At 54.6% G+C, this 19,672-nt stretch overlaps 7 protein-coding genes across 8 annotated transcripts; all 7 read left to right on the top strand.

Moving 5' to 3' along the window:
- Nucleotides 1-987: 987 nt before the first annotated feature.
- Nucleotides 988-2,826, top strand: JDV02_002965 (uncharacterized protein; the record flags this gene model as incomplete). Its single annotated transcript, XM_047984047.1, has 2 exons — nt 988-1,274; nt 1,373-2,826. 2 exons carry the CDS (start codon nt 988-990, stop codon nt 2,733-2,735), a joined length of 1,650 nt encoding a protein of 549 aa, XP_047840019.1. The 3' UTR covers nt 2,736-2,826.
- A 1,865-nt stretch (nt 2,827-4,691) lies between these two features.
- On the top strand, nt 4,692-7,808 carry JDV02_002964 (uncharacterized protein; the record flags this gene model as incomplete). Its single annotated transcript, XM_047984046.1, has 6 exons — nt 4,692-5,189; nt 5,251-5,301; nt 5,390-5,815; nt 5,868-5,949; nt 6,023-6,366; nt 6,456-7,808. 6 exons carry the CDS (start codon nt 4,692-4,694, stop codon nt 7,806-7,808), a joined length of 2,754 nt encoding a protein of 917 aa, XP_047840018.1.
- Nucleotides 7,809-8,149: 341 nt separating this feature from the next.
- On the top strand, nt 8,150-11,167 carry JDV02_002963 (uncharacterized protein). The gene has a single exon (XM_047984045.1). The coding sequence runs from the start codon at nt 8,384-8,386 to the stop codon at nt 11,036-11,038; it is 2,655 nt and encodes an 884-aa protein (XP_047840017.1). The 5' UTR covers nt 8,150-8,383; the 3' UTR covers nt 11,039-11,167.
- A 2,924-nt stretch (nt 11,168-14,091) lies between these two features.
- JDV02_002962 (uncharacterized protein) lies at nt 14,092-14,655 on the top strand. The gene is made up of 2 exons (XM_047984044.1): nt 14,092-14,376; nt 14,441-14,655. Exons 1-2 carry the CDS (start codon nt 14,227-14,229, stop codon nt 14,534-14,536), a joined length of 246 nt encoding a protein of 81 aa, XP_047840016.1. The 5' UTR covers nt 14,092-14,226; the 3' UTR covers nt 14,537-14,655.
- A 692-nt stretch (nt 14,656-15,347) lies between these two features.
- Nucleotides 15,348-16,207, top strand: JDV02_002961 (uncharacterized protein). Of its 2 annotated transcripts, none has more exons than XM_047984043.1 (4): nt 15,348-15,473; nt 15,571-15,820; nt 15,903-15,967; nt 16,036-16,207. In XM_047984043.1, exons 1-4 carry the CDS (start codon nt 15,427-15,429, stop codon nt 16,058-16,060), a joined length of 387 nt encoding a protein of 128 aa, XP_047840015.1. In that variant the 5' UTR covers nt 15,348-15,426; the 3' UTR covers nt 16,061-16,207. The 2 variants fall into 2 exon arrangements, with proteins under 2 accessions (XP_047840015.1, XP_047840014.1); XM_047984042.1 differs by having other exon boundaries at nt 15,555-15,820.
- Nucleotides 16,208-16,907: 700 nt separating this feature from the next.
- JDV02_002960 (uncharacterized protein) lies at nt 16,908-17,477 on the top strand (the record flags this gene model as incomplete). Its single annotated transcript, XM_047984041.1, has 1 exon — nt 16,908-17,477. The coding sequence occupies one exon, from the start codon at nt 16,908-16,910 to the stop codon at nt 17,475-17,477; it is 570 nt and encodes a 189-aa protein (XP_047840013.1).
- A 1,230-nt stretch (nt 17,478-18,707) lies between these two features.
- On the top strand, nt 18,708-19,494 carry JDV02_002959 (uncharacterized protein; the record flags this gene model as incomplete). Its single annotated transcript, XM_047984040.1, has 4 exons — nt 18,708-18,752; nt 18,825-18,875; nt 18,967-19,137; nt 19,234-19,494. 4 exons carry the CDS (start codon nt 18,708-18,710, stop codon nt 19,492-19,494), a joined length of 528 nt encoding a protein of 175 aa, XP_047840012.1.
- Between the last annotated feature and the right edge of the window lie 178 nt (nt 19,495-19,672).

The raw sequence follows: 19,672 nt of genomic DNA, 5'->3' as shown, positions 1-19,672 counted from the left end.
GCGGGAGCTGAACCACCACTATGGAAGACTAAATAGTAACTTAGTGACAGATTGCGGGGGTGTCTGGTTGCGCTGTCAGCATGGTGCTCGGTTGGTGTCTGGTGCGACGTGAGCTGCAAGGTTATGCAGAGAGACGACAGCCTCATCTCCCGAGAATGTTGGCAAATTGCTACTTGCTTGCCAACAGAAACAGAGTTGCACAAAGCTGAGAGTCTGCATCTCGACTCGACATTCCACGCAGTCCAGGGAAACCTAATGCAAGAGAAGAGTAAGTTAGCCACTCTTCGGAGGGACAATCCGCCGCTACGCCGCCTGCAGCCCTACAGCCCCAATATGGTGCCTACCGGGTGCATCCATGCCTGTTCGGTCCACTGAGACAGTCAAGTTGGATCTTTGTCGGTGTTTGTGCTACCATTCGATCGTGCACGATCCTGGCCAAGATACATTCACAGCACTTGGTCGGATCGAAGCAGCCGCGTATGTCTGGAGACGGTCCATTTTACATGTGATGAAGGACCGGCGACCAACATACTTGGGCTGTGGCTGTAACCTAACGTACTTCGTAAACCACGGTACTCCGTAAACGTGGCACGGGTCCATTCTCCTGGTCCGGTCCCGTTCTCAGACCAAAACGTCACATCCCCGTCATCAAAAGCCTGTGGGCAATGACGCATTTGGCATCCCCCACTCTCCAGTCGCACAGGTACGCACGCGGCGGCCAGTTAGAGCAACCAGAACGACCAAGTAGTAGCACCCGTCACCAGGGGCTCATCTGCACCCCAGACCCAGACCGCGCCCCCCACCGGACGACGGCCTTCCGCCGAGCCTCCGGTCCCAACCCCACGATGATCGACGATGCGCTGCACCGTTAAATATCTTATGGAACAGTCCACCTCAATTTCTCCCTGGGATCCCTGGCAATAGCGTCCACGTAATTAACCATCACCACGGTATTATTGTGCAACGTTCTTCACAAAATCGAAAACGATGACCGCCATCAGACACATGCCCCTGGGCTACATGGCAGGCATTAGCCTCCTCGGCTGTGCGCTTCCAAAGTTGTTCCATCTGTACGAGTCGCACGGCCAGCCTTTGGAGATATTCTTTGCGCTTTTTGCGGCTCAGATTGCCGTCTTCTCCTTCTATGCCATCCTCATCTATCCCCATTATGTTTCACCGCTGCGCCATCTACCGCAGGTCCCAGGGGGCGTGCCGATTTTCGGCCAGGGAGTGTCGTTGAGAAAGTATGGGCCCGGACTTTTGGCCAAAAAATGGTTCGTAGTAGACTCTCTCTCTCTCTCTCTCTCTTCTCTCTCTCTCTTTAGGTTCGGCTGGCTGGCTCCCGAGACCATGTGCTAACGCGCAGCTTCAGGATCTCGGAAGTACCCAACGACGGCCTGCTTCGTATTTTGTGGCACTTCAACCAGGAGATGGTGATTGTCAATTCGCCACAGGCCCTATCGGAGATTCTGGTCACCAAGTGCTACAGCTTTGAGAAGCCCGAGTTTGCGCGCAAGTTTCTTGCCTTCGTCATCGGCTGGGGCCTCCTCACGGTCGAAGGGGACGAGCACAAGACGCAGAGGCGGGACATGCTGCCCGCGTTCTCGTACCGCCACATCAAGGACCTCTACCCAATCTTCTGGGCCAAGTCTCGGGAGTCAGTGCAAGCCATCACAGCGGTGTGCGGTGAAAAAGGTGTCGCAGAAATCGACATCGCGCCATGGACTGCGAGATGTGCTTTGGACATCATCGGCCTGGCTGGTGTCGGCGTTGACTTTGGATCCATCAAGAACGCCAAGAGCCCGCTCGCGCAAAGTTACGAGCATCTCCAGCCGTCTCCGGCCGACATGCCTCTGCTTGGTCTTCGCGCGTTCCTGCCCGATTTTATCATGGATAACCTGCCGTTGAAGAGGGTCAGGAACGCGGCAAGGGCATCGCAGCACATCCGGGGCGTTTCTCGTGACTTGATTCGCAAGAAGCGGCAACTGCTGGACAACAACAAAGATGCCGGCGTCGACATCCTCACAGTCGCTCTTGGAAGCCGCCTTTTCTCCGAGGATGCTCTCGTCGATCAGACCATGACATTCTTGTCTGCGGGTCATGAGACCACCGCATCGTCGCTCATCTGGGCGACCTACTTCATGGCCAAATACCCCGACATGCAGGAGCGCCTCCGCAAGGAGGTGCGCGACAACTTGCCATCTGCCGATAGCGACGTCGAGATTACGAGCGCCGTCATTGACGGGATGCCGTATCTCAATGCTGTGTGCAGCGAGGTGCTCCGAACCAACAGCCCTGTCGCGCAATCCATTCGAGTCGCCAACCACGACATTACCATTCAGAACCAATTCATCCCCAAGGACACGTTGCTGGTGCTGGTGCCATGGACGACGAATACGGACCCGAAGCTCTGGGGGCCCGACGCGCACGAGTTCAAGCCCGAGCGGTGGCTAAGCCCCGAACACGGAGGAACGAGCGCGACAAACGCCGGTAGCGGAGGAGCGACGAGCAACTATGCCTTCATGACGTTTCTTCACGGGCCACATAGCTGCATTGGCGGCAGCTTTGCCAAGTCGGAGCTTGCGTGCCTATTAGCCTCGTGGATTGGGAGGTTCTCTTTCGAACTGAAGGACAAGTCACTGCTGGATGAGAGAAACATCCGCATCAACCCCAGTGTGGTGGCGAAGCCTGAGGGCGGGATGGAAATGCTTGTTCGCGTTGTGGATGGCTGGTGATGGTCAAATTGACGAATTAATTCCTTGTATTTCGTCATGGACATGGAGAAGTCGCCTTGAAGGACAGTAATACCAGCCTTTGTATACTCGGCAGGCCCGGTATTTCGTGCACGCATGAGGTTGTCAGAGTCAGGTGTCTAATGAGATTTGTTGACCCCTCTACCCCGTGACGCCCAGTTCAGCACAAGCGTTATATCTCATGAGCCACGGCCAGGCATGTAAAGAAGCTCGAGCGATCTGTCTAGCCAGGTCTATCCAAAACTTGGCTACAACTTTCGGCCGCGACTCCGCGGCGGGGTTTGTGCTTGAACGTTGTTTCTTCGCACATCTACAGCACAATGGACCAGTTCTGACCTAAGAGCCGGTATCGCGGGCTGGAGAGAGTACTTTGCAGCGTGGGCGATGGGCAGCACAGTCATGTAACTGCAGGGCCTCCGATGCGGTACGATCCCGGCTTGTTTGCTCGCCTACGGGCCAAGTCTCGCGCCTCTCAGGATCGGCCCGACCTCATGCACGTCACAGAGGCAAGAACGTTGAATATTCGGGGCGGCCCACGACTGTCATGGACGGTGGCATGAGAATCACGGCCAACAGTCGGCGCGACTGCAGCCTAAGGCACAATGTCACCTCAACCTTCTCTATGACTTGGCAGCAAAAAGGCAGAGAGAACGCGGCTTCTGGGCTTTCCGCACATCAGAACCCTACGTGCAATAGTTGTGCACGTACGATGTAGAAAGGGTGGTGCGAGACAGGGGGCAGAATCGAAGTGCGCCGCACGTCGTTGGTTAGGGGCTGCAAGATTCGGCCAATTTGAAAGCCTGGGGGCTTCCCGCCGACGTTGGACTGTGTCGCTAGCAAACGCCTTGCATCAATAAATGAGTGTCTGCAGCAAATGGTTCCCAACCCTACCGGATTTCAAACTTGGTCACACGACTTTCTGCAGCCGAGATCCACTGAGTTCGTCGACGGACGGACGGAGAGGGGGGCGTCTGGTCGGCCCCGAGCCGTGCCACAACGAACTATGTACAGCGGCCGTTACTTCGTACCCATTTTCATGCCGTGTTAAAGGTGCGTGAAAAGGCTGTCTTTTCCCAAACTGTCGCGGCGCGCACATAGTGCCCAAGGAACAACGCAATCACTAGCTCACCCCAAGGTCACCATCTTCGTGGCGTCCAATAGCTCTGCAAGATTTGGGATCCGGGCCGAATGACAAGTCTACGTGCTCCCAAACCCGATCCGACAGAGGTGTGAAGGCGGCGAACGGGAGCTGGCAAGACGCTTCCTTCAGTGCCACGTACAGAGGACAAGAGCCTGGACATAGGACCATGGCGACTACAACTGGATGCGTTGAGCCGGTTCTCATGGCACGACAAGTAGTGCAAAGGCGAATTTAGGACAAGTAGTATACTGTACATAAAGTACATAAGTTAGGATAACATCAATCGGTAATACGGGCAACGAGAGGACTGTGGGGCAACAGGGGAAGGGGAGTCTCGGCATGGTGTCAAATGTCATCGCTGAAGAGTAACATCATCGTAGTATGAGCGAGTCGGGCCTCCACTTGGTCAATTGGGCACAATGAGGTATTCGTTCCCTTGTGCATGTATTTCGTAGCCATGTACGAAGTACAATCCGTACAAGTCGCATTATCCGCAGTGTTCAATTTGCAAACCGTGAGTCTCCATACAGTAATTCAAGCTTGTGTCACGAAGGCTGGTTGGCCGGGGCTGTTGGTTGGCTGCGTGCGGTGACGATGATGAATCTGCCATGCGGAGCGATCAGTAAGACAATTGCAAGGACTATCAGGGGTGCAAGATGGCCTGGCCCAGACTCGAGTCCAGGCCCTCTACGCCATCACTGCCAGTCCTTATAAGATGGCAACTCGGGACCGCTTGTTTGTTCAGGTGTAAAATTTACCAAGGCGTCTAGACACGTAGCTAGCCCGCGTATTTCAACATGGGGCGAGGCTTTCTATTTGTGTTGCCTTGGGCGGCTTTGCTACTGCAGGTCTTTGCAGGCCACGCTATCAGAGGGCCCGGGGAAGAACTCGCACGTGGAGGAGGCGTGCTGCTCGCGCGTGGTGATGCCGGAACCCAGCCCGTCCCATCCGTCCATGTGGCGGCGGCGGCGGCCGACATTGCAGCTGCACGAAGCATCGTCGACCGCGCCATCAAGGACATGTCGAGACTGAACAAGGCGCGCTTAGACCACCCCGCCCGAAACAAGTACACACTCAAACCTACGTCCAAGGGTCGCAAGCGGGACGGCTCGTCGGGCGCGACGCCTCCTCTGCTTGACGTCACCTCGGAGATCGCCAAAGCGGCCGCGTTGATTGCCAATGTTGAAGCTGCCGCCGGGCCATCGCCGTCTGTGCCGAAGCGTGAGACCAGATTTTGGATGGAAGGCCTAGACCGAAAAGGCACAGTCCCCTGGGGCAACGATACCAGCTACAAAGTATGGTTTTCATGGCGTGCCAAGCAATGTGAGGGCATGTGCTAACAGAACATGCGATTAGGTGTTTCGCAACGTTGTCACTGATTACGGCGCTGATCCCACTGGTAAAACGGTGAGTGTAGTTCGGGGGCTTTTCGCTTGAGCTTGAAGATACTTGCTGCTTCAAATTATTGTTAAGACAACACTAATCCAATGACCAGGACTCCACTGCCGCTATCAACAAAGCCATTACCGATGGCAAACGCTGCGGGGAGAAATGCAGCGGCTCAACGACCAAGACTGCTATCGTGTACTTCCCACCTGGCACGTATCTCATTTCCAGCAGCATCGCAGTTCTCATTGGCACACAAATTATTGGCGATGCAAATTATTGGCCTGTCCTCAAGGCTGCCCCAAGTTTTGTTGGTCTTGGAGTCTTGTCCACGGACGTTTACGTCGGGGGTAAAGGGCCCGACGGTAACGACAATGAGTACTACATCAACACCTCGCGATTTTATAGCCAGATTCGGAACATCCGCATTGATATCACGGACACAAATGCCAATGCCTATGTTTGCGCTGTTCACTATCAGGTAGCGCAGGCAACGACGATTCAGAATGTCGAGCTCATTGCGAAGACCGGAACGGTAGGTCGGGACTTGATATACAAGGAACGGCATGTCTCTGACAATTTTATAGACCCAACAAGGCATGTTTGCCGAAAACGGAAGCGGAGGCGTCCTGTCGGATGTTACCTTCACGGGTGGTAACTTTGGCTTCTGTGCGTCTTGTCACCCCTTGTGCAGCTGGCCCCCCACGACTGACCTTGGGCCTCATCTTCCCTTCCCGTGCAGATGGCGGAAACCAGCAATTCAGTGCCGTGCGTATGACATTCAACGGCTGCAAGACGGCGGCTCAGATCACATGGGACTGGGGTTGGGTATGGAAGTCAGTCAAAGTAAACGGCGCAGACGTGGGATTCCGACTTGTTGGTGCCGATGGCAGCAACCAAGTCGGGTCTATTTCATTCATTGACTCGACCTTCTCCGACATCAAAACCTCAGCAATTATTCTCAAAACACCCGACGCGGCTCCTGGGACTGGAACCACTGGCGTCGTCCTCGACAACGTTCTGCTGGGTGGCAACATCGCCGATCATACAGGCAAGCAGCTGCTAGCAGCCGGCTACCATAGGAGCGTGAGTCTTAGTGCCCCAGTGTGCTTGAGCACATTTCACCCGAAGCGGCAACTACGAAAGTACTCTAACACAATGCCGTTTTTTCCCAGTGGGTTGTTGGTCCCGTCTACCAGAAGGGTATCCGCTCCTGGCAGGCTGGCTCAGTAGAGTACCATCGCAAGAAAGCCCTGCTCGGCGAAGCAGTCGAGGGATTACAAGTCCCTCCCTATTTTGAGCGACTACGAGCGCAATACGAGGACAAGACTGTCGCCGACTTTGTGCACCTCAAGGATGGCGGGGCAAAGGGAGACGGGAGCACCGATGACACAGCTGCCGCACAGGCCACCTTCAACCGATACGGCGATGGGAGCAAGATCATTTATGTCGACTCAGGAACTTACATGTTGACAGACACGGTAACTATACCGAAAAACGCCAAGGTCGTCGGCGAGGCCTGGGCTCAGTTTGCGGCTACTGGCGACAAGTTTTCTGATCCAGGGAATCCACGCCCGATGCTCAAGGTGGGCAACGTTGGTGACGTGGGGTCCGTTGAGATACAAGACCTCATCCTCACGACGAAAGGCGGCACTGCAGGCGTCGTCCTCATGCAATGGAACGTGAAGGCGAGCGGTCCCGGTGCCGCTGCGCTGTGGGATGTCCACGCTCGAGTTGGTGGAGCCACGGGCACGGAGCTCACACCGAGAGAATGCCCGGCCCTCAAAAGTGGCCCCAATCCAGACAGCTGCAAGGCGGCGAGTCTACTATTCCACCTCACCTCCAAGGCTTCGGCTTATCTGGACAATATGTGGTTGTGGGTCGCTGACCACATGGCGGACGACGAGGACCTCGACTCTGCGGTCAACGACAACCCCCAGGTCTCTGTATACAGCGCCCGAGGGTTCCTGATTGAGAGCAAAGGCCCGACTTGGCTATATGGCACAGCTTCCGAGCACAGTGTCTACTATCAGTATAATTTCTTCAAGGCCCGGAACATCTTCACCACCATGATACAGACGGAGGCGCCATACTACCAGCCGACCCCGCCCCCTCCTGCGCCTTTCCAGAACGACGTCGGCCGACTGCCCGGCGATCCCAGCTACGCCTGCAACGATACGACAACAGGCGGCTGCGATGAATCGTGGGCGGTCATGATGCAAGGATGTCAGAATGTGCACATCGGCGGGGCAGGGACGTACTCCTGGTTCAGGACGTATGCCCAGGACTGCGTGGCCAAGCACGCGTGCCAAAAGACTCTCTGGTGGCTCGACGGCAACTATGATAACAATCGCTTGCAACACATTATTGGAATCGGCGCGGAGAATGTGCTGGCGGTTGACGGTAAGGTGGTGAGTTCGTTGGACAACCTTGCCACGACGGGTGGTGTGCAGTGGGCGCAGATTTCCGTCCTCGACGTTCCGTCCAAGGGTAGAGCGCCTGGTACCTGCGTCCAACAGCTTGTATGACGTGGATTAGGGCACCCACGTCGGGATCGGAGGCGAGGCCGACTCAGGCAGTATTCCGAGGTTGCGATCAGATCACGAAGACCCCAACTTCAACAAGGCCAAACAATGAGCATCGAGGGATCTCAGCAGACTCGAAAGGCACAGCACCAGACGTTGGTCTATGACGTCGTTCGCAGTAACCTCAGGTGTTGTGCGAAAGGCAGGGGTTGCATCAACAAGAGACGCATTGCGTTGAGGAGCCCTGTCTCGCAGGGGCGCCCTATTTATACGTAGATGCTGCATGAGTAACTACCTTGAATGACCCTAATTTCTATGTCGACCGCCTGTATTTTAGCCAAAGCCCCCTGTCGGGTACCCACCCACATCGTGGCCAGTGTCGGGCACAGTCCGCGCCCGCGCCTCCTCAAGTCTCATTTTCTTTGACTTCCGCAGAACAGCCTCGTTTACTGGAGGGAATTGGGGTCTGCGGGGTATACGTGAAGTATCTGTACATATAAATTAGTCCCAGAGGAGCCCCTGCACGACAGCGCCTCCTCGGCGCAATACACCGGACGTCTCTCGTTGTTATAATAGACATGGCCCCTCCAGTTCTCAGTGCACTACACCCCCCTACATTTCGCACAACATTGAACAGCTGGCGTCCACTCGTCGTCGACTCATGCAATTATGGAGCTGAGACCAGACCATCGTTCGATCCGTTCTCATCCAACGCCAGGTCCTTCGACCCCGACGGCCTTGACCAGCTTGCCCTACAAGGCATCGATTTCTCCGATCCAACCGCCATTAGTAAACTATTTGGTATTGAAGGTGTGCAGTCAAAGTCCCCAGTCGAGATTCGATTGGAGGCGCGGCAGCGCCGGGACCGCATATTCGCACTTCATGACAGACTGCGCGCCATCCTTGAGCGCCACGAGGCCACGATCCAGTCGCGATGGACCAAGAAAAAAAAGAAGCAGCGTCTCGAAGTCCTCGCCACGGCGTGGGGGCCTGGCATGGCGTCCGTGCATCGACCAGATTTCGACGCCTTCCGTCGGGAGTCCTCCGAGAAGCGGAAAACGGGGGCGACCAAATACAAAGACTACTACATGTGGCCCTATATCAATCAGGAGGACTTGGCTAAGCCAAAGACCCTGCTGCTTATGCTCAATGCCAGAGGCCGCCATCACCCGTCCGAGTTTGCTGGCGCCGATTTCGAAGCAATGCGTCTCGGCCGGACAAGCGGGGCCATCACGCCCGTGTTCCTCAACGGCTATGTCATGATCATCTTCGTCGAATCATCAAATAAATCCGAATATGGTAAGCTGCTTGGATGGCATGAGCATAAGGATGCATTTGGCTGGATGTGCTCTCGGATGCAAGCTCTACCCGGCGAGGGCCTGTTCGTTCTCGAGGCCCAAGAACGGGTTTTGGACTTCCTGGTGAAATGCTGTCAGATTGTTCTACATGACATATCAGCCGATGACCTGGCAACCAACGCGTTCCCTCTGCTGCCAGAGCCACGGCTGAAGGGCGAAAGGGACGCTGACAGCTTTGAGTCTCTGGCAGTCTTAGCGGCAGAGACACCGTATCGTGTGCCCGCGCATTTGGATCTCGAACGAATGGTGAACTTACTCCGAGCCCGGGCTTCTGCTGCAGAGGACCACGTATGGGCCCTGCGAGAAGATCCAGGGTACTTTGCAGAGCACTTGGCTGAGTTCAAGGAGCATCGGCAGGAAATGATCAGGGATACAAAGGGCGATATCCACCCAACACTTCGACCGGGCAAAGACAGCATCTTTTGGGCGCGCATCATTGGCAATGCTGTGGCAGGCGCCTATCTAGACCTCGAGATATTTGCCGAGCTCAAGGCGCAGGCCGAGGCCTTGCTGCCAATCTTCTCAAAATACTCGGCGAAGCTGTCCCCAGCGGGCGGCCTCCCGGAAGAATTGCTCGCGCCGATGCTCAAGTTTCGTCATTACCTTACCCAGGCGGCCAAGGGTCCGTTGGACGTTCTGAAGGCATCCGTTCTGGCATCGCCGCCATGGCGCAGATTCTTTGTTCGCGAGCCACCTGCAACTGTCGCGTCGACTGCCATCGCTGTTGCTTCGAAACCGGGCGTCAAGATGACAAAAATTACCGGAGAACTACTCTGGCTTCTCCGCCTGTTGTGCGAGGACGGAATGGGCCTGCTTTGGATCGGCCTGCCTGCTGCTTTGGACGAGCTAGAGAGGTTACTTCAGGCAGAGCCCGAGGCAAACGAGCTGCTGACGTCGCACCTTTCTAACGCGGTCAGTACCTTGTCTATTGTCTCACAATGCTTGGCTCAACTCGAGCAATTTCAACCATGGTCTCGAGCCTTCGACTCAGCTTTGGTTGATCGAGAGGATGGCTTTAAGAAGGAATATGCTAGGCGCACCGGCTCATGGGTGAAAATGAGGTCGGCTGTGGGAGAGAAGCACCTCACTCTGGCCGCAAAGCTTGGCGATCCTTCTGACAGGAAGTTTGCCTATCCATCCGAGAAGCGGCGCACCCGGGAGATCACAGAGGTATTGCGTCATGCAGAGAAAAGCCTCGACAGGTTCTGGACGACCATCGACCAGCTCGTTTACAACTCGTGCGGAAAGCTAGACGAAACCGCGACAGGGAAGCTACTGTCGCGAGACCGCAGTTTGCAACGCACACAAGAGTGGGTGGACGAGCCCGTGATGACGACTGAGAGACCAGAACAAGGATCACCAGAAGCCGGTCACGCGAATGCCGCGCTCATTTATAGGCCGTTATCCACTCTGTATTTTGAGTCTCCGGGGAAAGCAATGGTTGCCGAGCCTAACGACCTGCCGAAGTTAAAGGTAAAGACGAAAGGGATTGCATCGAGCGCAAAGAGCGATCCCGATCCCGAGCTTCCGTCGGATAGGACTGCCAATGATCCCCCACCTGTTTTCGTGGGCGCTCGAGACCTCAAAGTGTTCAACACGCTCTTCTTTGACCCGACCGTGTCGTCTCACCCGGGAGAAATGCCGTGGAACGACTTCCTGCATGCCATGACCTCCACAGGCCTGTTCACTGCGGAGAAGCTTTACGGGTCCGTCTGGCAGTTCCAGCGAGTCAATGCATCCGATCAAAGCCGAATCCAGTTCCACGAGCCACATCCCCACGGCAAGATACCGTTTGTGCTGGCGAGACGCTTCGGCAGGAGACTGAATAGGCACTTTGGCTGGGTTCGGGGGACTTTTGTGTTGAAAGAAAAATAAAGCAACTACTCCCGCATGACGCTTGATCTCAGCGAGATGCATTAATTCGTCATGACCCTTGGTTCCTTAATGACCCGCTACGATGTGGGGTATATAGCAGTTGTTTGAATAACATACAGTAGAGCTAAACTTGCTATTCCGCTCTAGTATCCCAATCATCCTTCCGTTGTCATACTGGGATATAGTAGTCTCATTACATTGAAATTCAGAAATAAGTCTATAATTAGTCGGAGATAAGGCAGTGCGTGCGATAGACAACGTTGCCTGAACTACTAGCATTAGTAAACGGCAATACGCGTCTTATTAGACCTCCTTTCAAAAGGCGGGGCACTCGGTACGAGTGGTGAGCGGCGATGAGACCTATCCCCGCGGTGAGACGAGTCTGCATTTCGCTGCCCCACAGAAAGGCATGAAAACATGTCGCCAACGCTCGAATAATGCCGAGCCGTCAGCGTACTGTCATTTGTGACGCCCAGAAAGTGCGTTGTGTTCGTTCTTAACTGGATGTATTATTCATTGCGTAGCTCACAGCATGTGGCCCTCCGGGCTCTCACCTTCGGAAGAAGGGTTTCCGCCGTCTCGAGAATAGAGCAGGGGACGGAATAAGCAACATTTCTCGCTCGCACCACGAGATAAGCGAGTTGAACATTGTTGGTTATCGTCACGCTTGCCATCGAGTTTTCTCGGTTTCGTAGCGCCAATGAAGCTTTACGGGATCGGCTCTGGCGAGAAACTGCGTAGTCTATAATGTAGAGGTAGACTATATCCAAGCAAGCCACGTACCGACGAAACTAAAGAAACGGTAGCCAAATCTCCTTTTTGAGCAGTCCCAGCTCGTCTACATCGATGCCATCGAGTTCTATCGTGTCACTAAAGCCGGAAGGATCGTTTTCATTCCGCATTACCGGCGAGCCAATGCATAAATCAGGCAGAACCCTAAAGCATATGAAATGGGGCTGCGTGATAAGTACGCGTGATAAGTGCTTGAAGACTATAGTGAGCCTACATGAGCTAACGTGACGAGCGCTATGATAAGTGGAGGTGTATGGTATGATTTACGAAGAGCTGGGTGAATGGTTGCCTGATAGCTATCGCCCGAGCGTGCATTTTCGTTGCGTCATCTTCCACGGTGGGTTATGTTCCGTCTGTGTAATGCAAGCGGGGTTGAGGAAATAGTGCTATGGGAAATTAGACATATGGGGTGCGTGAATGATTCTACCGAGGATATAAAGGCGATTGGGCTGTGCTCTTGTAACAACTGTGCCTCACTTGCATCAACAAGTCGATTCCCAAGTCTCAATCCATTCAACGACCATCACTCAAGGCGTTCAATTCAGCTGCGAAAATGAAGTTTGCCACTAGCATTGCCGTTGCCGTCCTTGCCGGCCTAGTCAGTGCTACCCCGCCGGGGACGAGCAATATTTTGGCACGAGAAGCCAAACGACCATTTTCCTGCGTAACGGACGATGACTGCGGAGGATGTTCGACAAAGGTGGGCGAATTCTGCTCGAAGTGTCGTACGGTGTTTGGAACAAACGAGCGGAGGTGTGCGCCCCGTAGGGTGTACGGTAGGACCGGGCGCGATGTGTCAGATCACTGCACGACGGATGACGACTGCGGAGGATGCCCAATGATCGCGGGCCAGCCATGCTCGAGGTGCCGGGAGGACTTTAGAACAGGGCAGAAGAAGTGTGTCCACCGTATGTGGTATGGGTAAGCGCGCGACTTGGCCCTTGATATCGGGTTGCAATGGACAAAAGGCTAACGATTCTTGCTGAATAGCACGAAGGTGGTGGTAGTGAATTGAGCAATATTGATGTGCTACAGCCGCCATGCAATACTGAAAGCTTCGATAGCATCGCGAACATGCTGTAGTCAGCTAGTATTTCCGAACAGACTAGTTAAGAATCCACTAAGCACCTGCTATGCATGAGCCATATAAGGGCATCAGGACCCTCTCCCGTGCTTTGACTGCGATGCGTGATATCGTAAGCACGCTCGCGTCTCGTTTCCATCTGCTTTCGGGACGCTCCATGATATCGAGCCTGAGCATCCAAACCTCTCACCTGGAGCAGCGATAGGCTCTGGCAGCGCTGCAAATGGGAATGCACCCGTACGGTGGACGAGCTCAAGCTCACGTTATTAATACAGGATCACAGAGCTCACGACTTCACGTTGCGTTCCGCCGGCACTTCATCTCAGTGGTCCAGTCTCTTCCCGCACAAGACTATGGTTATAACCGGATGTGCTGGAGAAGTTACACTCTCTACGTGGGGAATATATATGCAGCTCTCTAGTAGCGAAGTGCTGTTTTGACGAAGCGTTCCTTCAGAGGCTGGAGGGAAGGTCGGGGCCACGGACCCGAGGCACCGATATTCCCGACGCGTACGTCCATGACTTCATGTGAATGGCTGAACAATCCGTTCTGCAGGGGTCTCCCGACGATCAGCGGGGAGATCTGTGGGCCAAGCGAGGCTCGGCAGGCTCAGCTCGCATTCTATCTACGATATACCATCAGGTCGCCACGATGTCGAACTAGCTTACAATCGCCCACGGCTCCAATCAAAGCTATAGAACGGGTCGATGAAAGTCGCATTGGCCATAATGCCAGCGGCACTTCCTTTGCTATATCATGAGCTTTATCGGATCATCGGCCAAAGCAGGTTTCGCAAAGTCCGGCCAAGACAGGCGGTGGAGAACGAGGATGTAGAATACCGGGCCGTGGTGAGACGGGAGGGGCAATGCTGCATTTGAGGACCAGGTATTTCCCGTTCCGAATCTTCCCATTGGCAGCATGCGATCGCCCGTTGCAGGCATGACACGAAGCCTAGCAGCTAGCGTTACTCAAAGGGCAATGAGTTTCGGTGCGTGGATATGCGTTGCAACCATGCAAATTCGTGCCGGTAGCCGCATCGTTGTTGAACATACACGCAGCTTGTGTCACCACCCGCGGTTCCACTAATTCGAGCCATAGACGACGTCTATTGAGGCATAGAAGATCTAAAATCTCACAGTGGGACGAAGAACCGGCGCGAAGGATCAACATCTGGAGACTCCGGGTCGGAGGTATCCGTACAAGGCGACTAGCGGGCCTCACGCTTGGAATATAAATACCACTCAATCCGTGGTAATGCGGCGCTTGATGGAGTTTGTCTCTTACCATTTCTCTCGACTCATAAACCTTCAATATGCACTTCAACGCACTCCTGTCTGGCGCTGTCGCCGCCCTGCTCGCCGCCGGCGTCGCTGCCGACTGCTCCCCAACCCACCCCATCGGCGACAAGTGCCCGTCCACGAGCGAGGGTGCCTACTTCTGTGACCCCTCATGCTCCAACGTCGTGAGTGAACATTGGCTAGTGACCTTGTGCCGTTGTCAAAGGATAATGGCTCAACAGAGACTAGATTATCTGCCACGATGGTGTCGTCCAGCTGAACAACAAGTGCAACCCGGGCTGCTGCAAGTACCAGAACGGTGGCATTCCTTACTGCTCTTGCTAGAGGGGTTCAAATTGGAAGGGTCGTAGACAGAAAGAAACATGTTGTACTTCTCCAAATAGTGTCAATGTAAACGCTACGAGGACGCGACGCTGCGCGTCTTTTGCAGCATTAGCCGATGAGCCGAGTTTTTGTGTCATGCTACCCTTTGGCCCATTTGTACTTCGTACTTCGTACAGTATACTTCGTACTTCGTACAAGGTAGCTGGCATTACCACGACGAATCGGGTCTTGACTATGCATTATTGTCATGTTTTAACGCATTGATGTCCTTTTTCGTACGCTCTTTACGACACTGCAACACAACACTGAGCGCGGCCCGAGGCGACGCTGCTGACATTGACGCAGAGTGATCGCCACGATCATCGCCCTTGCCAAGACGTCTGCTGACAAGTCATCGGCCGGGTCGTCGGGCCATACTCTTATTAGTGGGTGTGCTGGGGAGCCAGGCGAGAGGCTGGGCATAGTTGACCCGGCGTACCACACTCAACGCCACACTGCACCACGACGTCCAACGACATGCTGGCGGGACCTGCAGCCAAAGTACCACCGCTCACGTCGTTTGTTCTGTTTTTAGAACATCGCATATGCCCGGCCACCATTTGGGGGCATCTTTCCCCGGTCGCTCTGCAGCGGAGAGGCAACTTGGTGCGTACGACAGATGGAGGGCGCGAGGCATGTAGGGATTCGTCTTTGCATTGCACATCAGGCTAGGGCGGTGGCTTCTCACAAAGGCTGGCGTGCCGTCATCACTCTGCGCTCTTGCAGGCTGGCCGCTGTAGTCATGCTGGCTGGCCCCTGACGATCTGCATCCCGAGAATAGAATCGAAACCTCAAGTCCATGACATGTTGAGCTAGTCAAAAGTCCGACTTGGCGGCTTCAAGATGTAAGAATGGGGAGAATTGAGAGGCAAACGGAAATTCCAAGGATATTCCGAAGGTCAGAACGGAATGAAGTGCTTCCGAAGATAAATAGACTGAGCTCTATAAGTACGACCAGTCTTCTAACTCAAGAGCATAGCGTCTCGAAGCAACAGATCAACAACCCAATCACAACACAACCTCTTCGCATTTTCAGCAAGCCAACTCACTTTACCCATCACCATGAAGTTCGCTCAGGTTCCCGTCGTCCTCGCCCTCCTTATCCCTGCCATCGCGGCCATGCCCGCCGGCGAGGCAGTAGATATGACTGAGCGTTCCGAGAACATCAACACCCTAGAGGCTCGTGCCTGCGGTGCCGCTGGGTCCTGCAAGGGCGTTGGTGGCGGAGACCTCTGCAACGATCGTGTGAGTAGATACAGTACCGCTGATGAACCCCTCTACCTCAAAAGCCGGACTCCAGCGCAGTCCTAACAGTCGTGTTGGATAGTGCAAGAAGTGCAAGGGCCCCAGTGGATACTACAAGAAGGGAGAGTGCGGTGGCCTCGGCTGGCAGTAAGTCTCCATTGTGCCACCGTTGCAGCAGCAATTTGATGCCCAGGTAACTAATATGTCGCACACAGGCGCTGCTACTGCTACTACGCTTGAGCAGGAGAAAGCTGCGAGTGACCAATCGCTTGCGAGGGCGTCTTGACCCGCGTTACAAGTTGTCTGTATGGTAAAGAGGGGAGTTGCGGAAGAAAGATTGTATAAGACCGGTCGTATTGGCTTCATGTTCTTGGCGGATGATCAAGCTAGAACCCTTACAGCAGGAATACGTATATTATGCTGCTGTGCATCTACTGCTTGCTCAGCAAATATGAAGAGTGCCTTTTGAAACAATGCAAGGCATGCCTAGCCGGCAACTTGTTGGTTGACGCCACCAGGCCCCGTATCATCTCAGCCATGCACCCCGCAAGCGCGAAAAAATCGTCCGTGCCGCAATGAGCGCGGGCCAACCCGCAGACGTTTTGCGGGAACCTATGTCGAAGAGGCAAGCCGTGATTTGACGAAAGCACAACGTGGCTGCTCTTAGGCGTGGGGGGGGCCGACGAGGCAGGCGACTCGAGTCAGATAGATTCTGCCACGGGGCATTGAACGCAAAAGACTCAGTTCGGTGGCGCGCGGAGCAAGTCACTTACGTACTTGGCCCCCCGGCGTTGAAGCAGTGCGGCCCAGCCGTTTCATCTGAGTAGAGGGGACGCGAAGTCCCCCCCCAATATTTAGTCAAAGCCATGGCCTGGCAGTCGTACGTACGCAGGCTACGTCCTCCGCCTCTCCCGCTTCGTTGTCTGTTTGTCAAACCGTCCTTTCGCTACGCGATGCTGTCGTTCGTTTGGTGCTTCGTCCAGCGTAACCTCGCCTTCCTGCGGAGATAGGAGCGGTCCATGATAGTCATCTCGCCAACCCCAACAACGTTCTGATCGCTCATATCTGACATTTGGTGTTCCCAACGATGCGCGCGAGCCTCCTGCTGCTGTTGGTTCCCTTGCTCGCAGTTGCTCAACGTATCACACTGCGAGGGGTCGACAAACTCGACGACGACGCCTTCAACCAGGCGCAGAGAAACGACGAGCAGGCCAGACGACACCTCTCCAACATGCCAATCAAGACATCCGACGGGCTCTGCCTGTACGCCGACAGGCTTTCCGGGGATTCCCGCGCGAACCTCACGCCGGTCCAGATCGTCCAATGCAGCAGCGGCGCGAGCGGCCAAGGATGGGACCTCATCACCAAGGGGCAACATAATGACCAACCCGGGCAGATGCTCGTGGTCAACAACCAGACGCGGGCGTGCCTCAACTACGACGATGGTGAAGACCAAATCTATCTATTCTCGTGTGGAGGCCGAGCAGACGGCAGCGGGGCCGTGGCCGACTCGCAGCTCTTTTTGTTCGAAGGCGGCGTCGGGCCGTTGACGCTGAAGCCGAAGAATGGGGCGTTTACATGTCTGCTGGGCACTGGGAATTACGTCAACACTACGAGGTGTAGTGGAGCATTGAATCAGATGTTTACGTTTGGGTAATAGGCAGACACGGAGTAATGAAACTGATGAAGAAGCTTAATAAATGCTCAGCACCGCTGATGCACGGCGCACCACGTTGCACACACACACACCCTCATGTTCTTCATTAGTATTGAGATTGGTCAGCCTCCCTGTTTGGGACTCCCGGTTTAGGGATCCCGGTTTGGCCCTTCCTCGTTTAGGTCTGCAGCTATATAGCTGCATCTTTGCAGACCACAGTCATAGTCATAGTCTCTCCATATCATCCTTTTGAGCCTCATTGTGCTGTGCCCCCTTTCTCAATTAGCACGTCAGGGCGACCCCGTTCCGCTACACAGGTGGAAGAGGGTGAAGTCCTAGCCACTCTCGCCTTGACCACATCGTGGGTTCGAAAAAAAAAAACGAAATATCGATGGATAACCGTTACTTACAGATGCTGCAGGTGTCGACCCTCAGGCCGAGCGTTGATCGTTGGGGGGGCCAGCAGTGGTCCTGTCGGGCCGTTGAGCCAGTCTGCGAACTGGTTGATAATGCAGAACCTCACGGATAAACAACATGAAACACAACTTTACGGTCCGACTTCCTGCGTCCGAGAATGCACCGTAGGCAAGCAAAGACGACAACTTGCAGCCGCTGCGGCCATCGATCTGGGCCGCATCATGCACCACCACAGCGCGCTCGGCGCTGGTCTAGACTTGATATGTGGGATATTACCGCAGCGATGTCCAGCCTATGCCCGGTTGGTTGTTTCATACTACAATCATATGCTAATAGGCACGAATACACAACAAGGCACATTGGCTCCCAATATTCGAATGAGTTGGCCAAATTTGTCATCAACTGCTTTGCACGGCTCGTGTGGGATTTGGTAACAACAACATGACCTGCTTTGCCTGGAGCCTAAGAACAATAGCCTTATCATACGGGGGCCTCTCGCCCGATTACGGCTGCAATTTCAGCGAGCGTGCCCGTCGTGTTTCGAAGTGTATGCGCTGCACACACATTAGGCCGCCGAGTAGTTGCACTTCCTGGCACGGAGCTTCAATCGACATGTATAAAGAGCAGGATCTGCCCACTCCCACAGCCAGGATATTTTGCCTGAACACATCATCGTCCCTCCCCAGCAGACCAAGCTTTAGCACCCAACATCAACATTCAACCCGGAACGACTACGAAGGCAGCGTTGTGACGATGCAGTACTTCATGTACCTCCTACAGTGGCTCCTTGCAGCCTCTCTTTGCGGCCATGTCATGGCCTCACCCTCGCCCTTCCCCCCTACGGCACGCGCAGACGACGTATGTCTTTACACAAGCTGGCGTCTTTGCGTTGCCGGAATTCTTCCAGCTACTAAATTCTTTCCCCTCTAGCCTATCTGGAAGGGTCGCCTCGAGATTTCCGGGACATCCCATATTCCAGGGGTACGTTTCTCCCCATCAAGTCCCTCACCAGCAGACCTCAGACCTACAGCCTGAGCGTCAGTGGTACGACTACTGATACCGAAGAAACCAGATTTGCGACACGACCAACGGCGGCGAGTGCATATTCCCTGTGAGGCACGGGAAGCACCGGGGTCAGATTTTCGACTCAGGGACGACCGTTGCTGGGAGATACCACCACACTTATACCGGCGAGAAGGAACATGCAATGTTCGTGGTTAAGAAGGAGCCATGCTCTCACGGAGTGAGTCTCATGTGTTGCCTTAAGAGCGGGCTCTGGAACCTTCGCCTGTCCGTTACCCGCTAACCATTGGGGGGGGGGGCGATAATCCCTACATAGTGCCCTAAAAAGGGTAACATCTGCTATAGGGGACAGTGCTACGACTACGCGCCTAAGGATGTCAAGTACGGCGGTGGTGTGCTCGAAGAATTCCATCTGGACGAAATCATTGACAAGGGTCTGGATGAATGCGTGGCGTATCCGTTCCCCGAGACGCATCTGATCCCCCAGGCGCAATCGTTGCGCCTACATCCTCACTATGATGAGGCATGGTCAGGCTCCCCGCTAGACGAGGAACTCGCGAAATTTGGCTTTTCCTAGAGCCCCTCGTGATGCGGGCAGTTTAAGCACGGCGCGTCACACAATCTCATTGCTGCTGGTAGGCGAGAAGCGCGCTCGCTCTGTTGGCCGTTTTTTGTCTTTTCTGGTTCTCGGAGCTTCTCAACAAGCTTGAAATGGAAAATACGGGTGGAGGGGCTCAAGCCTTTGGAATGCAGGC

This window comes from Purpureocillium takamizusanense, chromosome 2 (genome assembly GCF_022605165.1).
Source record: "Purpureocillium takamizusanense chromosome 2, complete sequence".
NCBI lineage: Eukaryota > Fungi > Ascomycota > Sordariomycetes > Hypocreales > Ophiocordycipitaceae > Purpureocillium > Purpureocillium takamizusanense.
The sequence above is the reverse complement of the archived record's forward strand: the minus strand, read 5'-3'. Positions and strand labels throughout refer to the sequence as shown.